Below are 18,990 nucleotides of genomic sequence, written 5' to 3'. Positions count from 1 at the left end.
CACATTGGATAGTGCAACACCCTTGGATTGATCTACGGCGTCCAAAACACACTCCTCCGCGGCGTCTCGGGCTACTCCAACTTCACCAGCTCGTTCTGGTCCGACAACCAGGCCCAGGTTCGCCCAGTCTGCGTCTTCAAGCCCACAACACCGCTCGAGGTTTCTGTGGTCGTCCTGTTGGCTCGCCTAACGCAGTGCCCCTTCGCAGCAAAGAGTGGCGGGCACGCCGCCTTCGCGGGCGCCTCGAACATCCAGGATGGCATCACCATCTCCTTTGCCAACCTCAAGCGCATCAGCTTGTCAGCCGACAAGAAGATTGCATCCATCCAGCCCGGCAACATCTGGGGCCCAGTCTTCGAGCAGTTGACCAAGTCCGACGTGACTGTCGTCGGTGGCCGTCTCTACAACATTGGTGTCGGCGGCTTGACCCTGGGCGGTGGTATCTCCTACTGGTCCAACAAGTATGGCTGGGCCTGCGACAATGTCGAGAGCTTTGATGTAAGTGCAGCCACGGGGAGAAACCTGGCGATCACTGTCACGACTCTTGTCAGCTGACCCAGCATAGGTCGTTACCGCCAGCGGTGCTATCGTCCGGGCGAGCGCAACTGTGAACGAAGACCTCTACTGGGCACTCAGAGGCGGCGGTAACAACTTCGGCCTGGTCGTCAACTTCAATCTGAGGACGGTGCCCTTGCCTGGGGGGGAGATGTGGGGTGGTTCGCGCGTGTACACGGAGGACAAGTTCCAGGCCGTCGAGAGCGCATTTGGCAAGACGATTGCCAACTCGGCCTCGGACACGAAAGCCGGGCTCTACCTCGTCTACTACTACTCTGCCGGCACCAAACTAGCCATCCCGGCGCTGTACCACGAAGATCCCAATGCCGCTAACGCTCCCATCTTCGCCGACTTCAATGCTATTCAAGCTATTTCCGACACCACCAAGCCCCGCGTGCTCGCCGAATGGGGCAAAGAGACGATGAACGACAGCCCGCCGGGCCTCCGCGAGATGTACTACACGGTCACGACCAGGGCCGACCCTGAGATCCTCAAGCTCGCCCGTGAGATCTTTTTCCGACGAGTACCCGCGGTGTCAGCCATCCCTGGGATCATCCCCAATCTCGTCATCCAGGGACTCACGGTACCCCAGCTACAGCAAATGCAGAAAAACGGTGGCAATGCCCTAGGTCTCGACACCGCCGACGGGCCGCTCTACATTATGCTCATGGCTTCTATGTGGAGCAACGCATCGGACGACGAGACTGTCCACCGCTTCATGTCCGATGTTCTTGCTGAAATCACTAAGGAGGCCCGCGCCCGCGGCCTTGACAACGGTTTTGTCTACATGAACTACGCTAGTCAGTTCCAGGACGTTGTCAGCAGCTATGGTTCTGCCAACAAAGCGAAACTCAAGGCTATCGCATGTAAGTACGACCCACAGGGCGTTTTCCAGCAGCTACAGCCCGGTGGCTTCAAGCTGGATCGCGCACCGCTGCCGGACCCGCGCTATTTCTCTAACTAGAGGAGCGCGGGGCGCGTTGGTGATCTAAATACTACAACAAGGCGGAACAGGAACGATAGATGAAGTGATACCGAAAAGCTGTCTTTCAAGGCCTCTATGTAGACGCGTTTGTAATTAGATAGGTTTATCATCATAGGCTTGCATACGACAAGAGCAGATGCTTTAGAATTAATTCCTCTTTAATTCTTCATTCATTAGCATTCAGACTCACTATGCTACCGCTGTGATTTATGTTGTTTTCCAGACCATCATTCCTGGCTGGATTATCCTCAGTTACGCGCATCCCGAGCGTAGACTGCATTCTGGGGAACACTCGACGCGGTGGAGGGCTTGCTCCAAACACCGATAGAGAGCGGAGTGTCCGGGTTGCACTCGAAGTCGCTGATCAACCTGTACTGCTTCCAGATCGAGCAGCGAATGTGCACCAGAACGAGGGAATCCCCCAGCACTCGGCCAGAGTGTTGGCGGTGATTGAATTCGACGATACGATTCCGTCAGCACCGATTGGAAGCCTGTGGCGGACGTGGGAGAGGGACAGGGTCTCAGGCTGTTCTCGTTTCGATCGGGGTTCCCTAGTCGCATGCGGAGTAGATCAGCTGATCGTCAAAACGCATCGAGGCGGTGGCACCGCTCTTGTGCGCTAAGGTTTGCAGGGCTTGTCGGGATCATCAGCTGAGAAAGACTAGTGAAAGGTTGCTCGGAGCCTGGCTCGGGACTATGGAAATGGGCTCGCCAGCGAGATATCGGCTCACACGAGGTTAATGAACTAAGAAAATAGATGAGGAGAAGACACCAAGGCTGGACGGGGAAGCGTACCGCACAAGCTGGCTCTCGATGCTGCATACGTCTCAGGCCACAACACCGCGGGGGTCAGAAGGTCTTCTTCAGCGTGTGCTGGTGAGCACTTTATACGTCGATGGTGCGACGCCTCAGCCCGCCCACCGTAGACCCTGGTCATATCCCCAGCCGATCAGATACGGTATGGCACAACCAAGCTCGCCAAGGTTGTGCTGCGGAGGCAGGTGACAAGCCCAGGGTCAAGGGCCCCTTGTATGGAATTGGCCCTTTGCCCACTCGCTTTTTCATCCGCGCGATACAGGGGGGTTCCAGATCCCTACCCAGCCATCCTCGTGGCTGTCTGCCGCGAGTCGGGCTAATTATGTGGTGGACAATGGGCACACCGGGCCACCATTCGATTGGGCTGGATCCATCCTTCCGCGACCCGTGGAGGATTCTTCTTGTCTTGGAACATCCTTAACTAGAAACCCGGGCACGTACCACTGTGTCTACATGTACATTATTAAAGGGGGGCGGTGCTGTGCATGCGAGCATGTGCGAGTTCCTGAACTGCCGGCACGAGAATCGGAGTTGCACTGCCCTGAGCTTGGGCAACAACATTTGATCACTCTCACGAATGATGGCTCGCATTCTCATGCACGGGCGCATGAAAGCGAAGTTGCAAGTAAGGTCGCTGAGTCCAGATTTAACAGGATTGGCTGGCTCAGAGATTCATGAATTCCTGTCAGCCTGCGGGCGGGAACAGTCACCAAGTTGTGGGCTTCGAGATCGGCTTCAGGGGTTGTGAACAGTAGTCTACCTGCTGCGCTTGCTGTCGGTCTTTGCCCTTGCGGTCCTTCCAGATGAGAGCCCAGGGAGGCAAGCCGCATTTCTGTGAAGTTGTCCACCACCCATCTTAGGGGCCAGTAAGGCACACAGCCACCTTTCCAAGCTGGCAGAAGCATCAGACGGAAGACGAAATTCTGGTAGGTCGGAGGACGTTGCCTCCGCCTGCGGTTGAACGAGGTGCTTGGTGTAATACACGCGGTAACCCTGACGCTCAATAAGGGACGCACAGAGGATGTAGGACCAGCAGAATATTAGGACTGTGAGACCGTTTGGAGGTGGTTCCGTAATTATGCCATCTACGTGCCCGAAGAAGCTCGAGTCCTGTCGCTCTGCGATAGAAGCTCGAACTGGTTCTTCGCAAAGGAGATGGAAGCGCTTTCTAGCACCTGGAGTGAACTTCCCTTTTTTGTTGAGATCGGATACGTGCCAAATTGGCTGCCCCTCCAAGATCGGGGGAACACTCAGAAACGTGAGCTGCTCAAGGACCCTAAGGCAGGTGCCCAAGGCGCCTTTGCCAGAGTCTGCACACCGTTCCTGCTCGGCGTGTTGGAGTCGCGTTTCTTGCTACACCCAGTCAGTGAGAGGGGGGCTAGGGCCGAGCGAGCAGGGTCCACGTACCTTCAGGCCGGGAAATGAGTCGATGGAGCTCGGCCGACCACGAATTCGTAGGGGAACACACATGGACTCGACATCCTCAGACCCGTCCTCGCACGGGTCCCTGGCCCGATCTTGTTGGTTTGCTTGTCCACGGGATGTAGCGCCCACGTACCCTGCATAGCATCTGGCGGCACCAGATTGTGCGAGGCCTGCACCAGCTCTCATTACATAATTTTTTTGTGCCTTGACAATTCCAGACACTGGGCCAATTCGCCTCGCTTCAACTCCCCGGGTGGGCGAGCGGCTGGCGTGGTGCCGTGCCCGTGGCCCGGCCCGGCGTGGAGCACCGCGAGTTGCGTGTTCGCGGGATCGCGTCTCCTGGGCAAGTCCAGGAACGCTGCGAGGGCCACTTACACGGCTCAAGCTGCTGGGACTGCCCGTAGTGTGAAGGCCTATGACTGTTCATTGAGGACATGGCAGGGTCGGTCTTACTGGCGCCTCGAGTGGGCAAGTCGTGTGCCCGAATATCACGACCTGGCATTCGGGTCACTTCCTAGGAGTCGCAGATTGCCTCTTGTGAGAAAGGAAATGCTACTCTGATTAGCTTCACTGCGGACTCCCCGTGGGAGGGGTACTCACCGGGATGCCTGCTCCAGTGCTGATCCCTGCGCCGGCCACCACTACCCATTTCTGTCCAGCCACTCACAAGATGCCCGGTCAATGGTCCTCGAACAGCAGCTCGAGGACCAGGATGCAGACTTTCTCATCGAGAAGGTAGTGACATGGATGAGCTGCGCAGCGAAAGAGCTGCGAAGCCCCAGCCATTACCTTCAGCGTTGTTCTACAGTGTAGGTCACCTGGGTATCACAGGAAACGTAACTCCAGGCACATCGATCAGACCAAAAATGAATCCATGAAGCATTTCCGCGATTGACAACTCAATAGGAGACCGCCAGGCCTGGGTTAGGTACTGTTGAAACACGGCGCACTGGGCACCGTCGGTTGTGTCCCTCGCTGTCGTCTATGAACCTGTGAGAACTCAAAATCCGTCAGTTTTTGCACACATTTTGTATGTGTCATCACAACTCGTCATGTAGTCCCAAGTCCCATCTCTGCCCACCAAAAAAGGAGAGACTTGTTCAAAGAGGACGTTACTTAGGCTCATGAGAATATCTATTCTGGTATTCAAGAACGAAAGAGGGTGGGCAGACAGGACACGAAATCAAACACAAACACAATGTCAGGGATCAACTCTGACATATAATCTCAATCAGGCCCTGCTCTGGAACGTCGATATTCAATTGGGCCCCAGGGGCGAAGTCCAGCTTCTCCATGTGTATGTCGCTGCCCCACAGATATTCTCCGATTTCTTGCGTGATGGCCTGCGTCGTCGCGGAGTCGGCGCATACTCCCGCGGTTAGCAGCAGAACAGCGCACCATGAGGCGAGACTTACACAATACAAGCGTCCTCCCCATACGCTTTACGAGCGGGACTCATTGCCTTGTAGTGCAAGTCAATGCGGTCGTGCGATCCGAGCTTCCGTACGGTCCCCTCCGAGACGTTTCCGTCTACGTACTTGCCCCGAATGAAGAGCTTTAGTTCAAGAATCTACCAAAGTCAGTGAGGTGAAGCTGTGCTGTCATGGTACCTTAGGTACTTGGATATGTGGCTGGTGCGCTCAGGGCGGATTGGCGAGAGAGCCACATGTGGCTTGACTGTTGAGGCTCGGCGCTCCCCTCCAGAGTTGGTCAGCTAATTATGGCCGGCTGGGCCTGGCTGGCCAATTGGCCATGTCCCCCGACATTGACAGTTCCGGAAGGACCCGCCCGTTTCAACGCGTGCAAGTGGCCACATCTTGCCTGGGTTGTCCACGTACGCCTGGCAGGCGACAGGCGGGCGTCGAGGCGCAGATCCCCAGGCCCGAACCCAAAAAAGTCGCGGCGCAATCAAGCCAGCCTCCAGCCTCAACGGACCACTCCCTCCATTGTCACATCGTCAACGCCCTCCCCCACCCTCCTGCCGCCATCTCGACGGATTGTCCTTTACCTGCTCGCCTGCAGCCCCGATAGTGTTAGACACCTCTGTCTCCGCAGACCATTCGCATCACGCCTTAAACACCAGCATCATGGAGCCCGAGCCGGAAACCCCTTTTGCCTCTGTGCAGGCGCAGACCACCAAGCTTCAAAGGGTGAGCTGCAGCTCCACCTCGATGAGCATTGCCAACGTGTGCGAGAAAACAGCTTTACTGACTGATCTCTCTGTGTTTAGCAATACCAAGCGCTTCTGGACCAGTCGACACCATACGTAACATACAGATGGATTGGCACAGGCGCATTCCTCTTCGTCTTCTTCCTCCGCATCTTCGTCGCTCAGGGCTGGTACATTGGTGTGTTCTATCACGAGTTCACCATGTCTGCAAATCATCAGAAACTAACAGTTGACGCTTACAGTGGCATATGCGCTCGGTATCTACCTGCTCAACATGTTCCTCGCGTTCCTGTCCCCCAAGTTCGACCCCGCTAGCGACATGCTCGACAACGAAATGGAGGACGGCAGCGCTGGTGGCCTTCCCACCAAGAGAGACGAGGAGTTCCGGCCCTTCATCCGCCGTCTTCCCGAGTTCAAGTTCTGGCACGGCGCCACTCGCGCTATTGCCATCTCCTTCTTGTGCAGCTGGTTCGAGATCTTTAACGTACCTGTCTTCTGGCCCGTTCTCGTCATGTACTGGTTCATCCTTTTCATTCTGACCAGTAAGTCACGGAGAGCCTATCCTTTGAGTGGTCACATGCGCCGGTGTGTACTAACCTATATCGTAGTGCGCAAGCAAATCCAGCACATGATCAAGTACCGATACGTCCCCTTCACCTTCGGAAAGGCCAAGTACGGCAAGTCGAGTACCAATTAAAGAACTTTGGGGCCACGCCAGTGGTGAAGCTTGGTGTCAGCGACATGTGACAGTCCTATCTGGATTGTTCAGGAGCCGACAGGCAACCCGACGGGACTGGGTTCGCCGCCCAAGCGTATTCTGTACGTGTGATAATTTGGATGTCAAATGCAAGTCACGAGGCACGAGAAACCTGCTCGAAATGTCGGGAAGGAGGTTATTGCACAATTCATGCCGTCTGGGCTGGAGTCAGGCGATCATTGTTTGTCCGGATATAGAGCAGGAAAATCGGACGCCGGCGCGCGCCTATGCTATACGCGTGGAAAAGTATGCCCAGGGTTTTCGGGTAGCGCGCATTTGAAGTAAATCTAGTACTTTTAATCAATGAACATAGACCTGCCAGATCAGGGCGGATGCATTGTATGCGTCAGTAGAGGCAGATAGTGCTGTCATCTCTTAAATCGTGGTTGTGGCTGTTTCGAGTCTGGCTGGCCGAGCGCATGGGCGGAGCTGCAGGTTGCGCTTTGAGGGCCCGTCTGTGCTCCATCTTTTTTGCAACTACCATCAACCCAGCACAGCTCGCCCATTTGGACGCGACGAGCGATTGGCGACCACAGTCACGTTGAGCTTTCACATCTTGGCCACTTGCAGTGTGCTTTCCATTGCGTCGAGCAGTCGTTCATCTTTGCAGTCGACACCAGCGCCCGTGACTTGCTTGGTCGCGCCGTCTCGTAACCGCCCTCCTGATGGCGTCCTCTTCGCGCGCCGGCGAGCATCGCCCTGTTCACCAGGACTTTATCGCCCGGATACGATACTCGAATGCGCTGCCGCCGCCGCCGAATCCGCCGAAGCTCCTCGACATCCCTAGCACGGGCTTGTCCAGTGGCCAGTACACAACTCCCGGCTTCGCGTCGCGCCTGGCTCGCGAGCAGCCACTCAACATCGAAGCCGATGCAGAGCTTGGCATGCCGCTCGACCTGGTCGGCATGCCAGGTGTTTTCGATGGCGACGAGAGTTGTGAGTGATGATGCTACGCTACGTCGAAGAGCTTTGGATGGCAAATGCTAACGAGGACAATGCAGCTATACAAGCACCGCTGCAAGCCCAGCCAATCCACCCCCACGACCGCCATCTGCTGAGACCGCTTGCGACGCTCGGCAAGCCCAACGTGTCAGAACCCTCGGTCTCCTTCTTGCGACGTACCGAGTATATCTCCAGCATCACCTCGAAAGCCCGACCCGATGCGCCTCTGCGCGGACTTTCCAACCCAGTCAAGCGGCAAGTTAAGCGCGCCTCACCCGAACCTGACAAAGACTCGCCGGCCTATGTTAAGCGGAAGATCGACCAGAGCTTTGCGGCTGCGGCCGCGAACCTCAAAGACAAGAGCAGGGTCAGACACCCGACGAAGCGCAATCTCAAGCTCTTGGACGCCTATCCCCTATTGCCAGACATTGAAGCATTCCCGGATTCAGGAGCCTATGTCACGATCAAGTTCAGCAACAACCCTGTGCCAGCCTCGACGGTCTACGACACGCGTCTGCTTAGTAGCATCCTGCGACCCATCGAGAAGAGCGAAGAGGAAGAGGCGGCTTATCAGGCCGCCAGCGAGGCTCACGAACAGGATCCCCAGAACAACCCGAAGCCGCCCACATCTATGAACTATGACTTCTACCTGAGTGACTCGGCAGTCTCGGCCGAGAAGTTCCGCAAGATGTTTGATATTGACAACCCGAACCGCGACGACGAGTCCCTCTACACGCACAGCAACGAGGCTGGACCCAACTTCCAGCTCACTCGCTTGCGCGCCTACGAGACATCGAAAGAGACGGATCTCGACCACGAGAGGAAATACGACGAGGAGGTTATCCTGTCTTTCGACAATGGATCCAATGGTGGCCAGAAGGCCGTGTACTACTATCCTGTCATGCAGCGCTCGACGGTCAAGCCGCAGCGCACGAAGAACATCCACCGAACGATTGGCGTGGCCCAGGAGGACGAGCAGATTATTGAGAAGCTCGACGTGACGGTCACCGATCCGGACGAGGAGACAAAGGCGGACATGGACAGGTTCAAGGAGAACCCATACTCTTACGAGGAGGAGGAGGCTGAAGATGCCACAGACCGCCGGCAGCAGAACGGCAGGCACCAGAGCCCTGAGCGCCGAAGGAACGGCGCGTCGGATGACGACGCGGACGGGGACGAGGATGAGATCTAGTCTCGAGCCAGGATGTCTTGGGGTGTCTGCTATCCGCAAGTAAAGGATGGCACCGCACAGAGCAGGCAGAAGACAGATAGAGCCGCCCTTCACACACACGCGCTGGCCCTGTTGGTAGCCAGAGTCTGGAGACAGGAGAGGGCTCGGTAATACTTTGCAAAAGCAGAAGCATCGGTGCTTTAGCAGTATCTTTGTTGCTTGGAAGCATTTACACGCGTGACAGTATATTTACAATCAAAACCCTGACCACCGCTTTATCCTTGCTGTTCCACCGCCTCGCGACAACTGGTCCTTCAGCTGCGTTGCTTTTGGAAGCACCGAGCGTCGCGGTGACGTGGCGGCTTGATATCGGCAAATCCGTATCAGGACCCCGTTGAGACGATGATGTGGAGCGCAGCGGTAAACTCTTCGGATGAGCCCTGCCCACTCATCTAGCTGTGCCCTGCTTACGTTGACGCAAACAGAACTTGGGGGAGGCCGCACAAGAGCACAGCCTCAAGGCAAACCTTTTCCTCATGGAATCATGTAGTAGACAGCAGAGGTGGTGTAGCGACAACTCGCGATCGTGGCTTGAATGACTGGGACAGCTGGACGGCCCGGGCGGCCTCTTGGGGGGACCAGGGCCCAGACGCTGGGCAGACGTGGCTGAGCTTCCCACTGTTGAGGCCACACGCTACGATTGCAGTTAGCCAGCGCCACAGCGTCAGGCCTACCATCATATGCATTGAGCTCGCAGCGGCGACGACCTGGCTGGCTTGGTCGACTTGATTGAGATGGATTGGGGCCACCAGGGCGGGAGCTCGCGCTAGGATTGTTGGTTTGGACGCCGTCTCGCCCCCATGCCGCGCGCACCCTGACCACAACGCACGCGTGCGGGCCCTCCCTCCCCAGCCCGGCAAGCAGACTGACATCATATGCACGCTTAATCTTGATCAAACGTGCCTGCGACAGACAACAAAGCACTCCTTTTGCTGGCGGCGATCGTCACCCGCACGGCACTTGGCCTTCGCTAGCCCCCCTACCTTGCCGTATCTTTTGCTCGCCCGTTATCCTTGTGACGGCCGCCCGTCCGTGCTTGATTGCTGGCGGTCTGGGCCCGTTTCCATTGCCAGTCAACCAGCCCCGGCCCCAAAAAAACCTGGAACTGCGGCCTCCCGCTCCCGCGCAAAGTCGTTCGTCATCGGGCACTGCTGCACAGGGCTTAATCCCTCCCAGAGAGGGTCAGAGAGGGTGTGACATAACAAGCCCAGCTAGCCCTCCAGCACCTGCTTTAATACATTCCAGTGGCCCATCTGCCATTCGAGCCTGCAAGACATCCCTGACTCAAAAGACAAAACAAGCTTTCCATTTTCTGTTGTCGATCCTGACTTTTGATCCTTCTACCTCGAGACTCGGCTCCTTACTAGTCGGCCCATCCTAGGACAACAACTCCTTCGACAGCAGCGTGTGGATCTTTCGTCGTTCTCTTTCCCGACCTACCTTTGTCAGCGACTGCCACCATGGCCGCGTTCGTGGGCAAGTTTGTGGCCAAGAAGATTCTTGGAGAGCGCCTCGAGAACAAGTTTGGCCAGGAGGTCAGTACCGGCTCTTCCCCATCCGGGACATTTCGCCTCATCCCGAGCCATTTCAACCTCGCACAAGCTGACACTTCACGATACAGGACCCGTACTTTGAGAGCATCCCTGCCACCAGACTCGACGGCAAGCCGTCCGGCAAGGTTAAGAGAGTCCGCAAGGCGCTCCCGCCGGGACTCTCCGACCATGATGCCAAGGTTCTGACCAAGGTCAAGAGACGGGCATACCGCCTTGACTCGAGCTTTGGCTCCTGCATGGGCATCAAATTCGGCTGGGGCAGCATCATTGGCATCTTCCCTGTGTAAGTCACAATACGTTTCTCTCCCAAAAAAAACAAAAGCAGACCTGCTGACAATTTGTGCAATCACAGCTTCGGTGACGTAGTTGACGCCATGCTAGCCCTTATGGTCATGCGCTCGGCCGACAAGATCGAGGGCGGCCTGCCCTCGGGCCTCAAGATCCAGATGCTCTTCTGGATCTTTGTCGACTTTGTCGTCGGCCTGGTCCCCTTTGTGGGCGACCTGCTCGACGCCGTCGTCCGCGCTAACACCAAGAACGCCATCCTGCTCGAGTCCCACCTGCGCGAAAAGGGCGCCAAGAACCTCAAGTCGAGCGGCCTGCCGGTCCCCGAGGTCGACCCCAGCAGCGCCGACGCGTTTGACCGGTACGACGCCTCTGTCCGCGCGGGGCGCGCCGATGACTATACCTCGACCCAGCCTGGTCGGCAGCAGAACATGACCAGCACGACACCGACTCCCCAGCCGCCCGTGGGCGCCAAGGTCCGCGATGACCGTAGTGGTCGCAAGGGGAGCTGGTTCGGCGGCAGCGGCAGGACTCGGCCTACTGATGTCGAGGAGGGTGTCGCGCCGTCGGCTTCCCGCAAGACCTCGACTCGTCGCCACTAGATCTACCACGAAAGGGGCAGATGTACGAATTGTCGGAAATGAGCGAGGCGGGCGATTGTGGTAGATGTCGCGACGTGTAGCCGACATACTGTTTGTTGCAGACTTCGCAAGACCGCCCAGCATAGCGAGCTAGGTGGACGAAGCTCATCGGGCCACACCACATGGTGAGAGTGTAGATTGGGAAACGCGTAATGAGGAAATGTCTCTGGGAAGATGCACTTGATATCCACTCTTCGCACGCGTGGCAAGAGTTTCATCCTTCCCCATAATGATTAGATAGCTTTGCCACAACTTAATGCCTACTTCATTCAGCACAACTAAAGCACATGGCACAACGGCCTGCGTGCTGATCAACCCTGCTTGCACTGGGCTGTCTCCTTGCCAACACCGTCTCGTCCGTCCCTGAGCCAACCCCAAATCAAATGCCTGTGCTTTAAGCTTGACATGGATGCTAAAGTGCTTGCTGGCCATGGTCGTGCGTCCTCGGACCACAAGACAAGGTAGGCAGACAGGCATGTCATCGTTGCCGTGCCACCTGGGGGAGAAACCACTTTAGCACCCCAAAAGCAGAAGTGATTTTGTCATCACGCGCGGATGGTGGAGATGGAGCTTTGTGATGGGTTTGTCAGGCTAGGATAATCATGGCACATCATACTTGCACACTGTGCGAGCTCGATGAGTCAAGACCAAAAATGAGCCGGGAATGATGGAGAATGATGGAGCTCGCAGGATCATTTTGCGTGGGGAGACCAAGTCTTCAAAGCAAGGACCAGTTTGTGATTTGCAAGGTTGGCTTGTGCCGGGCCGGGCTGGGGGATGTGGATGTGCTGAGCGGGAATGAGCATTTGAGACAAAGTGGTCTGTGGACGCGTAGAGTGTTTGGTTAGACGCGTAAAGTACCACGGCGAAAGATCATGTCCGGTATCAAAGCTTCCCAACTCCGGCTCGTCCGGGTCTGGCACTTCCCCCGCGAAATTGAAGGGCGATACTACACGGGATTTGATTCTCAACAGACTTCGAGCTCGGATGAAAACCGCTGGAGTAACAAAGCCATCTCGAGCTCGGATTTTCAGGTGATGATGATCCATGAGGCCACAACAGTGGACAGCCTCCGAGGACCGGATCGTGGTCTCGCCTCGTCAGACACAGCCATTCCACTTCCGAGGCCAAGACAGCCTGGCGTCGCATTAGCTCGAGTGGAGATCGAGTCCGTGATGTCCTCGAGATGGTACTGATTATCTTGATCAGATAACTGTGCGTTGCATCACAGCCGCTGTCCCATGCTCGCGGACTCCGCTAGTTCATGCGGGCTCGTGCTGCTGCAAGCCCCGACTGGGAAGGATGGGGTCAGGGCAAGCCGAGCCTGCCGCGTGTAGGAACGCGTCGTGGCCTCGTAGACCGAGCGCTGCAGCTCCTGGTGCCAGGATCATGACGGGCCAAAACCACACTAGCGAGCTCTGAACCTGGTCGGAGTCCGGCCAAGGGCGGTGATTGTCCAGTGCGGCAGGCCTGAGCTGAGGTGAGCAGGGAAGCTGGAGAGGAGCTCCCCTGTCCGACGCGTAAAATGGTGGTTGGCGAGGTGGGATGGTGGGGCGCGCGTGTTGTCGCTCCTAGCGTGTCGCGTCGCCGGCGCCCACACGTGACATGGTGTCGAGCAGCTTTAAAAGTTCGGGTCTGCACCCTTCCTAGGCAGAGCTGCTACACGCTTGAGAAAGAACCATCCTCACCACAACACACAACACCAATCCTCAACGCAACCACACGACGCGCAGCACTCTTTACTTTAATCTTCCCCATTGAACTCTCAGCGTCTCGACTTCGTCCCCCCGTGCAGCCAATTCCCCCCGCCCGCATCCGCAATGGCTGCCAACATCACGCCCTCGAAGAAGGTACATGACGTCGCTGCCTCCCGCTAGTGTTTTCTAGCACGCCAGCACCAAACAAGAACTTCCAGACTGACCCGTTTCTCTCGCGTCCCCTACAGGTTGCCTCAGCCATGGACTCCCTCAAGATGGAATCTCCCGTCAAGAAGCTCGACTTTGCCGCCGGCAAGGAGAACGCGCCCTTCGATGCCGACCTCGAGACCCTCGCTAGCCAGATCGACTCACAAAAGCCCGCCGTTGAGCAGAGCAAAGAGGTCTCTCCCAACAACGCCGAGTTCGCCAACATCAAGGCCATGGAGGCCGAGGAACCCCTCCTCCAGGAGAATCCCCAGCGCTTCGTCCTCTTCCCCATCAAGTACCACGAGGTAAGTCGAGAACGCGTCCCGACGCGTAAAGTGGTTTTTCGACGCGACTTCTCATACTGACTCGCCCTTGTGATAGATCTGGCAAATGTACAAGAAGGCCGAGGCCTCTTTCTGGACCGCCGAGGAGATTGACCTTTCCAAGGATCTCCACGACTGGAACAACAAGATCAACGAGGATGAGAAGTACTTCATCTCTCACATCCTGGCCTTCTTCGCCGCCTCCGACGGCATTGTCAACGAGAACCTGGTCGAGCGCTTCAGCGGCGAGGTCCAGATCCCCGAGGCGCGCTGCTTCTACGGCTTCCAGATCATGATGGAGAACATTCACTCCGAGACCTACTCTCTGCTCATTGACACCTACGTCAAGGAGCCCGCCCAGCGGACCCACCTGTTCAATGCTATTGACACCAGTAAGTCTTCTCCACTACTTGACGCGTCGTGACACGAGACACGCGACTAACATCAAGTCCTTCACAGTCCCTGCCATCCGCAAGAAGGCCGACTGGGCTCTCAAGTGGATCTCCGACAGAGAGTCCACCTTTGCCCAGCGCCTCATCGCCTTCGCTGCTGTTGAGGGTATCTTCTTCAGCGGTGCCTTCGCCTCCATCTTCTGGCTCAAGAAGCGTGGCCTCATGCCCGGCCTCACCTTCTCCAACGAGCTCATCTCTCGTGACGAGGGTCTCCACACCGACTTTGCCTGCCTCCTCTTCTCCCACCTCAAGCACCGCCCCAGCAAGAAGCTGGTCGAGGAGATCATCGTCGATGCTGTCAAGATTGAGCAGGAGTTCCTCACCGAGGCTCTGCCCTGTGCTCTGCTCGGCATGAACTCGAACCTCATGAAGCAGTACATTGAGTTCGTCGCCGACCGCCTGCTTGTCGCTCTCGGCAACGAGAAGGTCTACCGCGCCACCAACCCCTTCGACTTCATGGAGAACATCTCCCTTGGCGGCAAGACCAACTTCTTTGAGAAGCGCGTCGGCGAGTACCAGAAGGCCGGTGTCATGGCTAGCACAAAGAAGCCCGTCCCCACTGAGGACACTGCCTCGCCCTCGAACGAGGCTGCCTCTCATGACAACAACGGCGGTGACTTCGCCTTTGACGAGGACTTTTAAGCATGTCTCTGCTCGATTTGAGTGCTTATTTTGTCCCTTGTCCACGAAGATACCCCATTTCTCTGTCACGCTCCGCTCTGTACATTTCCCTCATCGTTCTGCTACTTGGCAACCCCTCATGATATTAGAGGCATAAACCAAAGAACACTTGCGGCACATGGCGTTCCAACATTTACTCTACACTACTTATTTTTTCTGTTGCTGCTGGATATCATCGGCACAGCATTCATGTCATCTCATGCTCACGGCGTTCTTGGATTGGGGACCTCAGAAAGGCGGCCAACTGGGCTGGCGCACCTCCTGGTCTTGATTGTTTTTTGGCTTCTGCCATGCAACGGGTAAAATGAGGGCTGACGCGGTATACGGGTATGGGTCTGGTGGGAGGATTGCTTTTTCTGTTCTTGTTTCCATGAGCGTTGCTGTATATGCCTCGGACTTCCGAGGACAAAATCGTCGCGCACATAGTAGTCTGCCGAGAGTGGAGAGGATTATTAATGCAATGATTATCGAACGAAGTGGCGCGCTGCCTGCCGTGTGATCTACTTTGAATTGTTTGAGCTGCACTTATCCTTTGCTATTGATGGTCGCACCCAAGTCGAGCAACTCGATTAATTGAGGCTGTCGCTTCTTGCAACTTGCAACATATCACGGTTCCTCGGCTATTTGACCCGCGACCGATACAATCCATCTAGTCTGCCTCAACCCTGCGACGAGCTGTGCAAGTGTCTTTATGTGCATGATAATGTGTAGATTTTCCCTGGCGCCCAAGATGCTATGATGCTGACTCCCTTCCCGCACGTCATCTAATCCGCCCTCTGGCCTTTTTATTTCTTGCCCTTCTTCTTCTTGCCCTTGCCGCCGGCCGCCTTGCCAGCCTCTCCCGTCGGTGCCGCCACCGCCGCCGATGCTGCCGGTGTCTCGGCACCACCACCAACCGCCGCAGACCCATCCGCCATGACCACGTCCTCCCCGGCTGCACCTCCAGCAGCAGCACCGGGGACCACGACCTCGACGTCGGCGCTGTCGCCGGGCAAGCCGGTCATCCGCGTGCCCAGCCTGCCGAGGCAGAGCACGAGCCGCCCGACCTCGGCGGCCTTGGTGGTCCTGTACTTGAGCGTGGTGCCGCTTACGGGGTCGAAGGTCTTGACGGTGAGGTTTCCCCTCGGCGGCTTGGGCGTCGTCGTCGTCGCGGCTGTCGTGGCGGAGGAGGAGGAGGATTTCCTAGGTTTGGGCTTTGCGATGGAGTATTTCGTTGTTATGCGCGTCTAAAGGGGTTTTTGTTAGTGACTTTATTTATCTTGGGGCTTTTTTCCCCCGTAAGACGAGTCGAGGAATGTCCTGCGCATAAAAGACATGATGTAGATCTATATGCAGCGTTGCAAATTGCGCCACGCGCCACAAGCTTGCAAGAACAACGAGCCAGTCCAACAGCAAAGGCACGACGACCATCGATGCTGGCATGCAAATTTGGCACCGAAACGAGCACACACTTCAGACGGAAAGCCTGAGGAAGGAGAAGAAAAAAACCAGAAAGGCTTACCGTCGTTGGTCTGGCCTCGAGCAGGAGCGCCGACTGGCGGAGCCATTCCTGGCTGGTCGCAAAGTAAGGCATCCTTTTTTCTAGATCTGGGGTTCCCCTTTTCCTGTATGGTGCTCTGCCTGCCCCCTGTGTGCGCGTGTGGCCCTTTTTGTTTCTTCTTTCCTGTGACTGCCTGCGCCGCTGAACGCTGAATGTTCCCGTTCTACAGGAATGTCCCTTTTTGCCGGTTGCGCGAAAACTGGCAGACTGACTACTGGTCCTCGGTTGAATAGATGAGCAGGCCCAGGAGTCTTCGGTTTTGCGCGCGACTCTCGTGGCCAATTGCTTCCTTCGTATGCTCAGCGGTGTCCTCGTGAGGTCTTGTGACCTGGTCTAGATCGGTCAGACCACAGGTGATGTAAGGATGGGTGAGTTGGCGAGAGGAGTCTGAAATGGCGCGGGAGCTATGTCCTGTTGCGCTCCGGATTTTCGGGATAGCGGCGCGTGGGCTGGTAATGCGACGTTGCTGGATGTCTGTGGATGAATGCGAGAAAGTCGATGCTGTGTCTGTCTGTCTGCAAGAGCACTTGCCGGGCTGGGGTCTTGGTGGGGTTGGCTCTTGAGGGACAGAGGGGACGGTCGTCAAAGTGGATCAATCTTCCTTGCTGGCTTTGGATCGCTCTTGAGCTGCTCCCCCTACTACTCAGTATTTTGAGGACATATATAAGAATACGCGAGTTTCAGAGTAGGAAGATATCGAATGATGCAATCTCCAGAGAATGGTTGTGGTCTCTACAACCGACGTATTCCTGTTCTTGTGAGCATCACCAGATCCTGCAAGGATTCGTGGCAGGGCTGCGATCACAGCATCTGAGTAGCGTTCCATTGGGTGCACTAATTGAGAGAGAGCGGCCAGTTCAGACCCGATGCTTTCATATGGTTATGGGTATCTTTTACGCCACATTCGTCGCACCGAGGCTGTATCTTGCGGGCCTTCATCAGCTGCTATACATCTTCTCACAACCTCTAACCCTTCTTCTCCACGCCACGCTATAAGTGAGGATCCGGCACCCAAAACACCAGCTCCTGGTCCGCAGTGGCAAAAAAGTTGAAGCGCGGGTTGTGCGCGAGCACTGCCGCCGCCCGTGAGTCCTCCATCCGATATCTGGGCTCGAGGATCTTCTTGACGGGGTCCTCGGGCTGCTGCGAGATGTCCCAGATGACGACGCCCTTCCTGGTCCCGCTGAGCACAAACCTGCCGTCTGGAGTGAAGCAGCAGTCGCCGCTGCTCTCGACGTTGCCCTCGTGCGCGGAGGAGGAGGCCCCGTTGGCAGAGTACTCCTCGCCCGCCGCGAGCCTCTTGGACCGGCTCTCGGGCTTCTTCAGATACGCCTTCATCGAGCCGTCGAACGAGTCGAGCACAAAGTGCCCGCCGCCACGGGTGCCGATGAGTATCGACTTGCCGTCGTTGGCGAACTCGAGCTTGGTCCACCCTTTCGTCGTAAAGGCCGGGTCCGTCACGCCGCAGCTCTCCATGACGTCGAACTGCGCGAACGGGGCCTTGTCAAAGTTGCGGTGGTCGTACAGCAGCACCGTCCCGCTCGCCGGGCTGGCCACGCCAAACACGGTCCCGCTGGGATCCCAGGCCGCCAGGTAGGGCGTGTTCAGGTGCAGCAGGCCTGTCGCGTTCTTTGTGCCCGCGTTCCACAGCCGCACCGTGTTGTCCCTGCTGCAGGAGATGAAGTCGTCGTTGCCCGGGTGCATGGCCAAGCAGGTCACTGCGGCCTCGTGGCCCTCAAAGTACCGCACAAACGAGTTGTCGTGTGTCGTCAGATAGCGGATGGCGTCTGTCACGTCGCGTTGATCGCGCATTAGCTGTGACCTGGCCCCCCTTCCCAATGTTCAACCTCCCTCTACATGCTACCGCGCACGCATAACCACGAAGGAAAAGAACCCACCGTTTTGTTTCGTGCTGGCGTATATGATGCTCGAGCTCGTGCGCGTAAACTTGGCCAGCTTGACGCCGTACTTTTTGCTCAGCAGCTTCTTCTCATGCCGCCCTTCCTTGACTTTGTAGATCTGTATCGTCTCGTCGCTCTCCGAGGTCATGAGCAGCTCGCCCGGGTCGTCATAGTCGAGGCTGAGGATGTGCGGTGTCGAGCCTGTATTGTTGTCTGCGGTCTCGCGCTTGAAGAGCTATACAAATCCACCATACATGGTCAGTCTTCCGCGCGTTGTCGAAGTTATTGTGCGCGACCACTTCGTTCTCGAGCCGGGATCTACCTTTGTCGGCCTGTAATTTGCGATCACATCCACCACCGCGGACGTGCTGGGCAGCCCGCCACCAAGTGTTCTCTGAATGTTGAGTGAGGATGAGGGTATGGGCGTGCCGTTCGCGGGCGACGACGACTCGGGCGCGTCGAGATCCATTGGCGTTGACGCCATGGTAAGCGCGCCTTGATGTGTTTCTGCTCAGCTGGAGCGTGATTCAGCCTGCAGCGCGCGCTTCGTCGTTGGAGCTTTGCTGCGCCGTGATCTATAAAGCTAGCGGGTCGGAGTTCAAGGCGGCTTGCAATCGACCCTTCGTGTCGTATTCACAGGGCGCGATGGGTAAACTGGTCGAATTGGGTAATGCTGCGTGAGTTGTAGCCTGTCAAGGAGGTACCCGAGGCAGGTGATCGTCGTGGTTTGTCTGGGGGGCAGAAAAGCCAATGCCACATGCGATTCTCAGAGCACCATCAGCTAAAGCTAGCGGCTAAGGTGGACCCCTGCCTGCACAACGTCATTTCT

At 56.7% G+C, this 18,990-nt stretch overlaps 7 protein-coding genes across 7 annotated transcripts; 4 read left to right on the top strand and 3 right to left on the bottom strand.

Annotated features, from left to right (window-relative positions):
• Positions 1 to 2,741: 2,741 nt before the first annotated feature.
• B0I36DRAFT_73213 (uncharacterized protein) lies at positions 2,742 to 4,014 on the bottom strand. The gene is made up of 2 exons (XM_046163291.1): positions 3,764 to 4,014; positions 2,742 to 3,709 (listed from the first exon to the last, which is right to left on the bottom strand). Exons 1-2 carry the CDS (start codon positions 3,965 to 3,967, stop codon positions 3,113 to 3,115), a joined length of 801 nt encoding a protein of 266 aa, XP_046017079.1. The 5' UTR covers positions 3,968 to 4,014; the 3' UTR covers positions 2,742 to 3,112.
• Positions 4,015 to 5,627: 1,613 nt separating this feature from the next.
• On the top strand, positions 5,628 to 7,050 carry B0I36DRAFT_315137 (retrieval of early ER protein Rer1). The gene is made up of 4 exons (XM_046152852.1): positions 5,628 to 5,931; positions 6,012 to 6,129; positions 6,194 to 6,493; positions 6,560 to 7,050. The coding sequence occupies exons 1-4, from the start codon at positions 5,869 to 5,871 to the stop codon at positions 6,646 to 6,648; spliced, it is 570 nt and encodes a 189-aa protein (XP_046017078.1). The 5' UTR covers positions 5,628 to 5,868; the 3' UTR covers positions 6,649 to 7,050.
• A 99-nt stretch (positions 7,051 to 7,149) lies between these two features.
• On the top strand, positions 7,150 to 9,095 carry B0I36DRAFT_262654 (RNA polymerase II-associated). Its single transcript, XM_046151153.1, has 2 exons — positions 7,150 to 7,644; positions 7,710 to 9,095. The coding sequence occupies exons 1-2, from the start codon at positions 7,374 to 7,376 to the stop codon at positions 8,840 to 8,842; spliced, it is 1,404 nt and encodes a 467-aa protein (XP_046017077.1). The 5' UTR covers positions 7,150 to 7,373; the 3' UTR covers positions 8,843 to 9,095.
• A 1,246-nt stretch (positions 9,096 to 10,341) lies between these two features.
• B0I36DRAFT_345993 (uncharacterized protein) lies at positions 10,342 to 11,321 on the top strand (the record flags this gene model as incomplete). Its single annotated transcript, XM_046156414.1, has 3 exons — positions 10,342 to 10,416; positions 10,503 to 10,717; positions 10,787 to 11,321. The coding sequence occupies 3 exons, from the start codon at positions 10,342 to 10,344 to the stop codon at positions 11,319 to 11,321; spliced, it is 825 nt and encodes a 274-aa protein (XP_046017076.1).
• A 1,859-nt stretch (positions 11,322 to 13,180) lies between these two features.
• B0I36DRAFT_359578 (ribonucleotide reductase) lies at positions 13,181 to 14,681 on the top strand (the record flags this gene model as incomplete). Its single annotated transcript, XM_046158157.1, has 4 exons — positions 13,181 to 13,210; positions 13,306 to 13,569; positions 13,646 to 13,979; positions 14,047 to 14,681. 4 exons carry the CDS (start codon positions 13,181 to 13,183, stop codon positions 14,679 to 14,681), a joined length of 1,263 nt encoding a protein of 420 aa, XP_046017075.1.
• A 507-nt stretch (positions 14,682 to 15,188) lies between these two features.
• B0I36DRAFT_315128 (signal recognition particle 9 kDa protein-domain-containing protein) lies at positions 15,189 to 16,757 on the bottom strand. Its single transcript, XM_046152851.1, has 2 exons — positions 16,222 to 16,757; positions 15,189 to 15,946 (listed from the first exon to the last, which is right to left on the bottom strand). The coding sequence occupies exons 1-2, from the start codon at positions 16,291 to 16,293 to the stop codon at positions 15,506 to 15,508; spliced, it is 513 nt and encodes a 170-aa protein (XP_046017074.1). The 5' UTR covers positions 16,294 to 16,757; the 3' UTR covers positions 15,189 to 15,505.
• Positions 16,758 to 17,168: 411 nt separating this feature from the next.
• On the bottom strand, positions 17,169 to 18,891 carry B0I36DRAFT_73149 (WD repeat-containing protein). Its single transcript, XM_046163289.1, has 3 exons — positions 18,484 to 18,891; positions 18,159 to 18,396; positions 17,169 to 18,047 (listed from the first exon to the last, which is right to left on the bottom strand). Exons 1-3 carry the CDS (start codon positions 18,643 to 18,645, stop codon positions 17,251 to 17,253), a joined length of 1,197 nt encoding a protein of 398 aa, XP_046017073.1. The 5' UTR covers positions 18,646 to 18,891; the 3' UTR covers positions 17,169 to 17,250.
• Positions 18,892 to 18,990: the final 99 nt, after the last annotated feature.

The sequence above is a fragment of the Microdochium trichocladiopsis genome (genome assembly GCF_020744255.1).
Source record: "Microdochium trichocladiopsis strain MPI-CAGE-CH-0230 chromosome Unknown B0I36scaffold_2, whole genome shotgun sequence".
Taxonomy (NCBI): domain Eukaryota; kingdom Fungi; phylum Ascomycota; class Sordariomycetes; order Xylariales; family Microdochiaceae; genus Microdochium; species Microdochium trichocladiopsis.
Note: the sequence above shows the minus strand (reverse complement) of the source record. Positions and strands in the feature narration are given on the sequence as shown.

Coding starts and splice junctions, on each gene's coding strand:
- B0I36DRAFT_73213 (XM_046163291.1), bottom strand. CDS start 3,967: ATGAGAGCTGGTGCAGGCCTCGCACAATCTGGTGCCGCCAGATGCTAT. Junction 3,710..3,763: donor ACTCATTTCCCGGCCTGAAG/GTACGTGGACCC, acceptor GACTGGGTGTAG/CAAGAAACGCGACTCCAACA.
- B0I36DRAFT_262654 (XM_046151153.1), top strand. CDS start 7,374: ATGGCGTCCTCTTCGCGCGCCGGCGAGCATCGCCCTGTTCACCAGGAC. Junction 7,645..7,709: donor TTTCGATGGCGACGAGAGTT/GTGAGTGATGAT, acceptor AGGACAATGCAG/CTATACAAGCACCGCTGCAA.
- B0I36DRAFT_315137 (XM_046152852.1), top strand. CDS start 5,869: ATGGAGCCCGAGCCGGAAACCCCTTTTGCCTCTGTGCAGGCGCAGACC. Junction 5,932..6,011: donor AGACCACCAAGCTTCAAAGG/GTGAGCTGCAGC, acceptor CTCTGTGTTTAG/CAATACCAAGCGCTTCTGGA. Junction 6,130..6,193: donor CGCTCAGGGCTGGTACATTG/GTGTGTTCTATC, acceptor TGACGCTTACAG/TGGCATATGCGCTCGGTATC.
- B0I36DRAFT_315128 (XM_046152851.1), bottom strand. CDS start 16,293: ATGCCTTACTTTGCGACCAGCCAGGAATGGCTCCGCCAGTCGGCGCTC. Junction 15,947..16,221: donor TCGAGGCCAGACCAACGACG/GTAAGCCTTTCT, acceptor AAACCCCTTTAG/ACGCGCATAACAACGAAATA.
- B0I36DRAFT_73149 (XM_046163289.1), bottom strand. CDS start 18,645: ATGGCGTCAACGCCAATGGATCTCGACGCGCCCGAGTCGTCGTCGCCC. Junction 18,397..18,483: donor CAAATTACAGGCCGACAAAG/GTAGATCCCGGC, acceptor GGATTTGTATAG/CTCTTCAAGCGCGAGACCGC. Junction 18,048..18,158: donor CGCCAGCACGAAACAAAACG/GTGGGTTCTTTT, acceptor GCGACGTGACAG/ACGCCATCCGCTATCTGACG.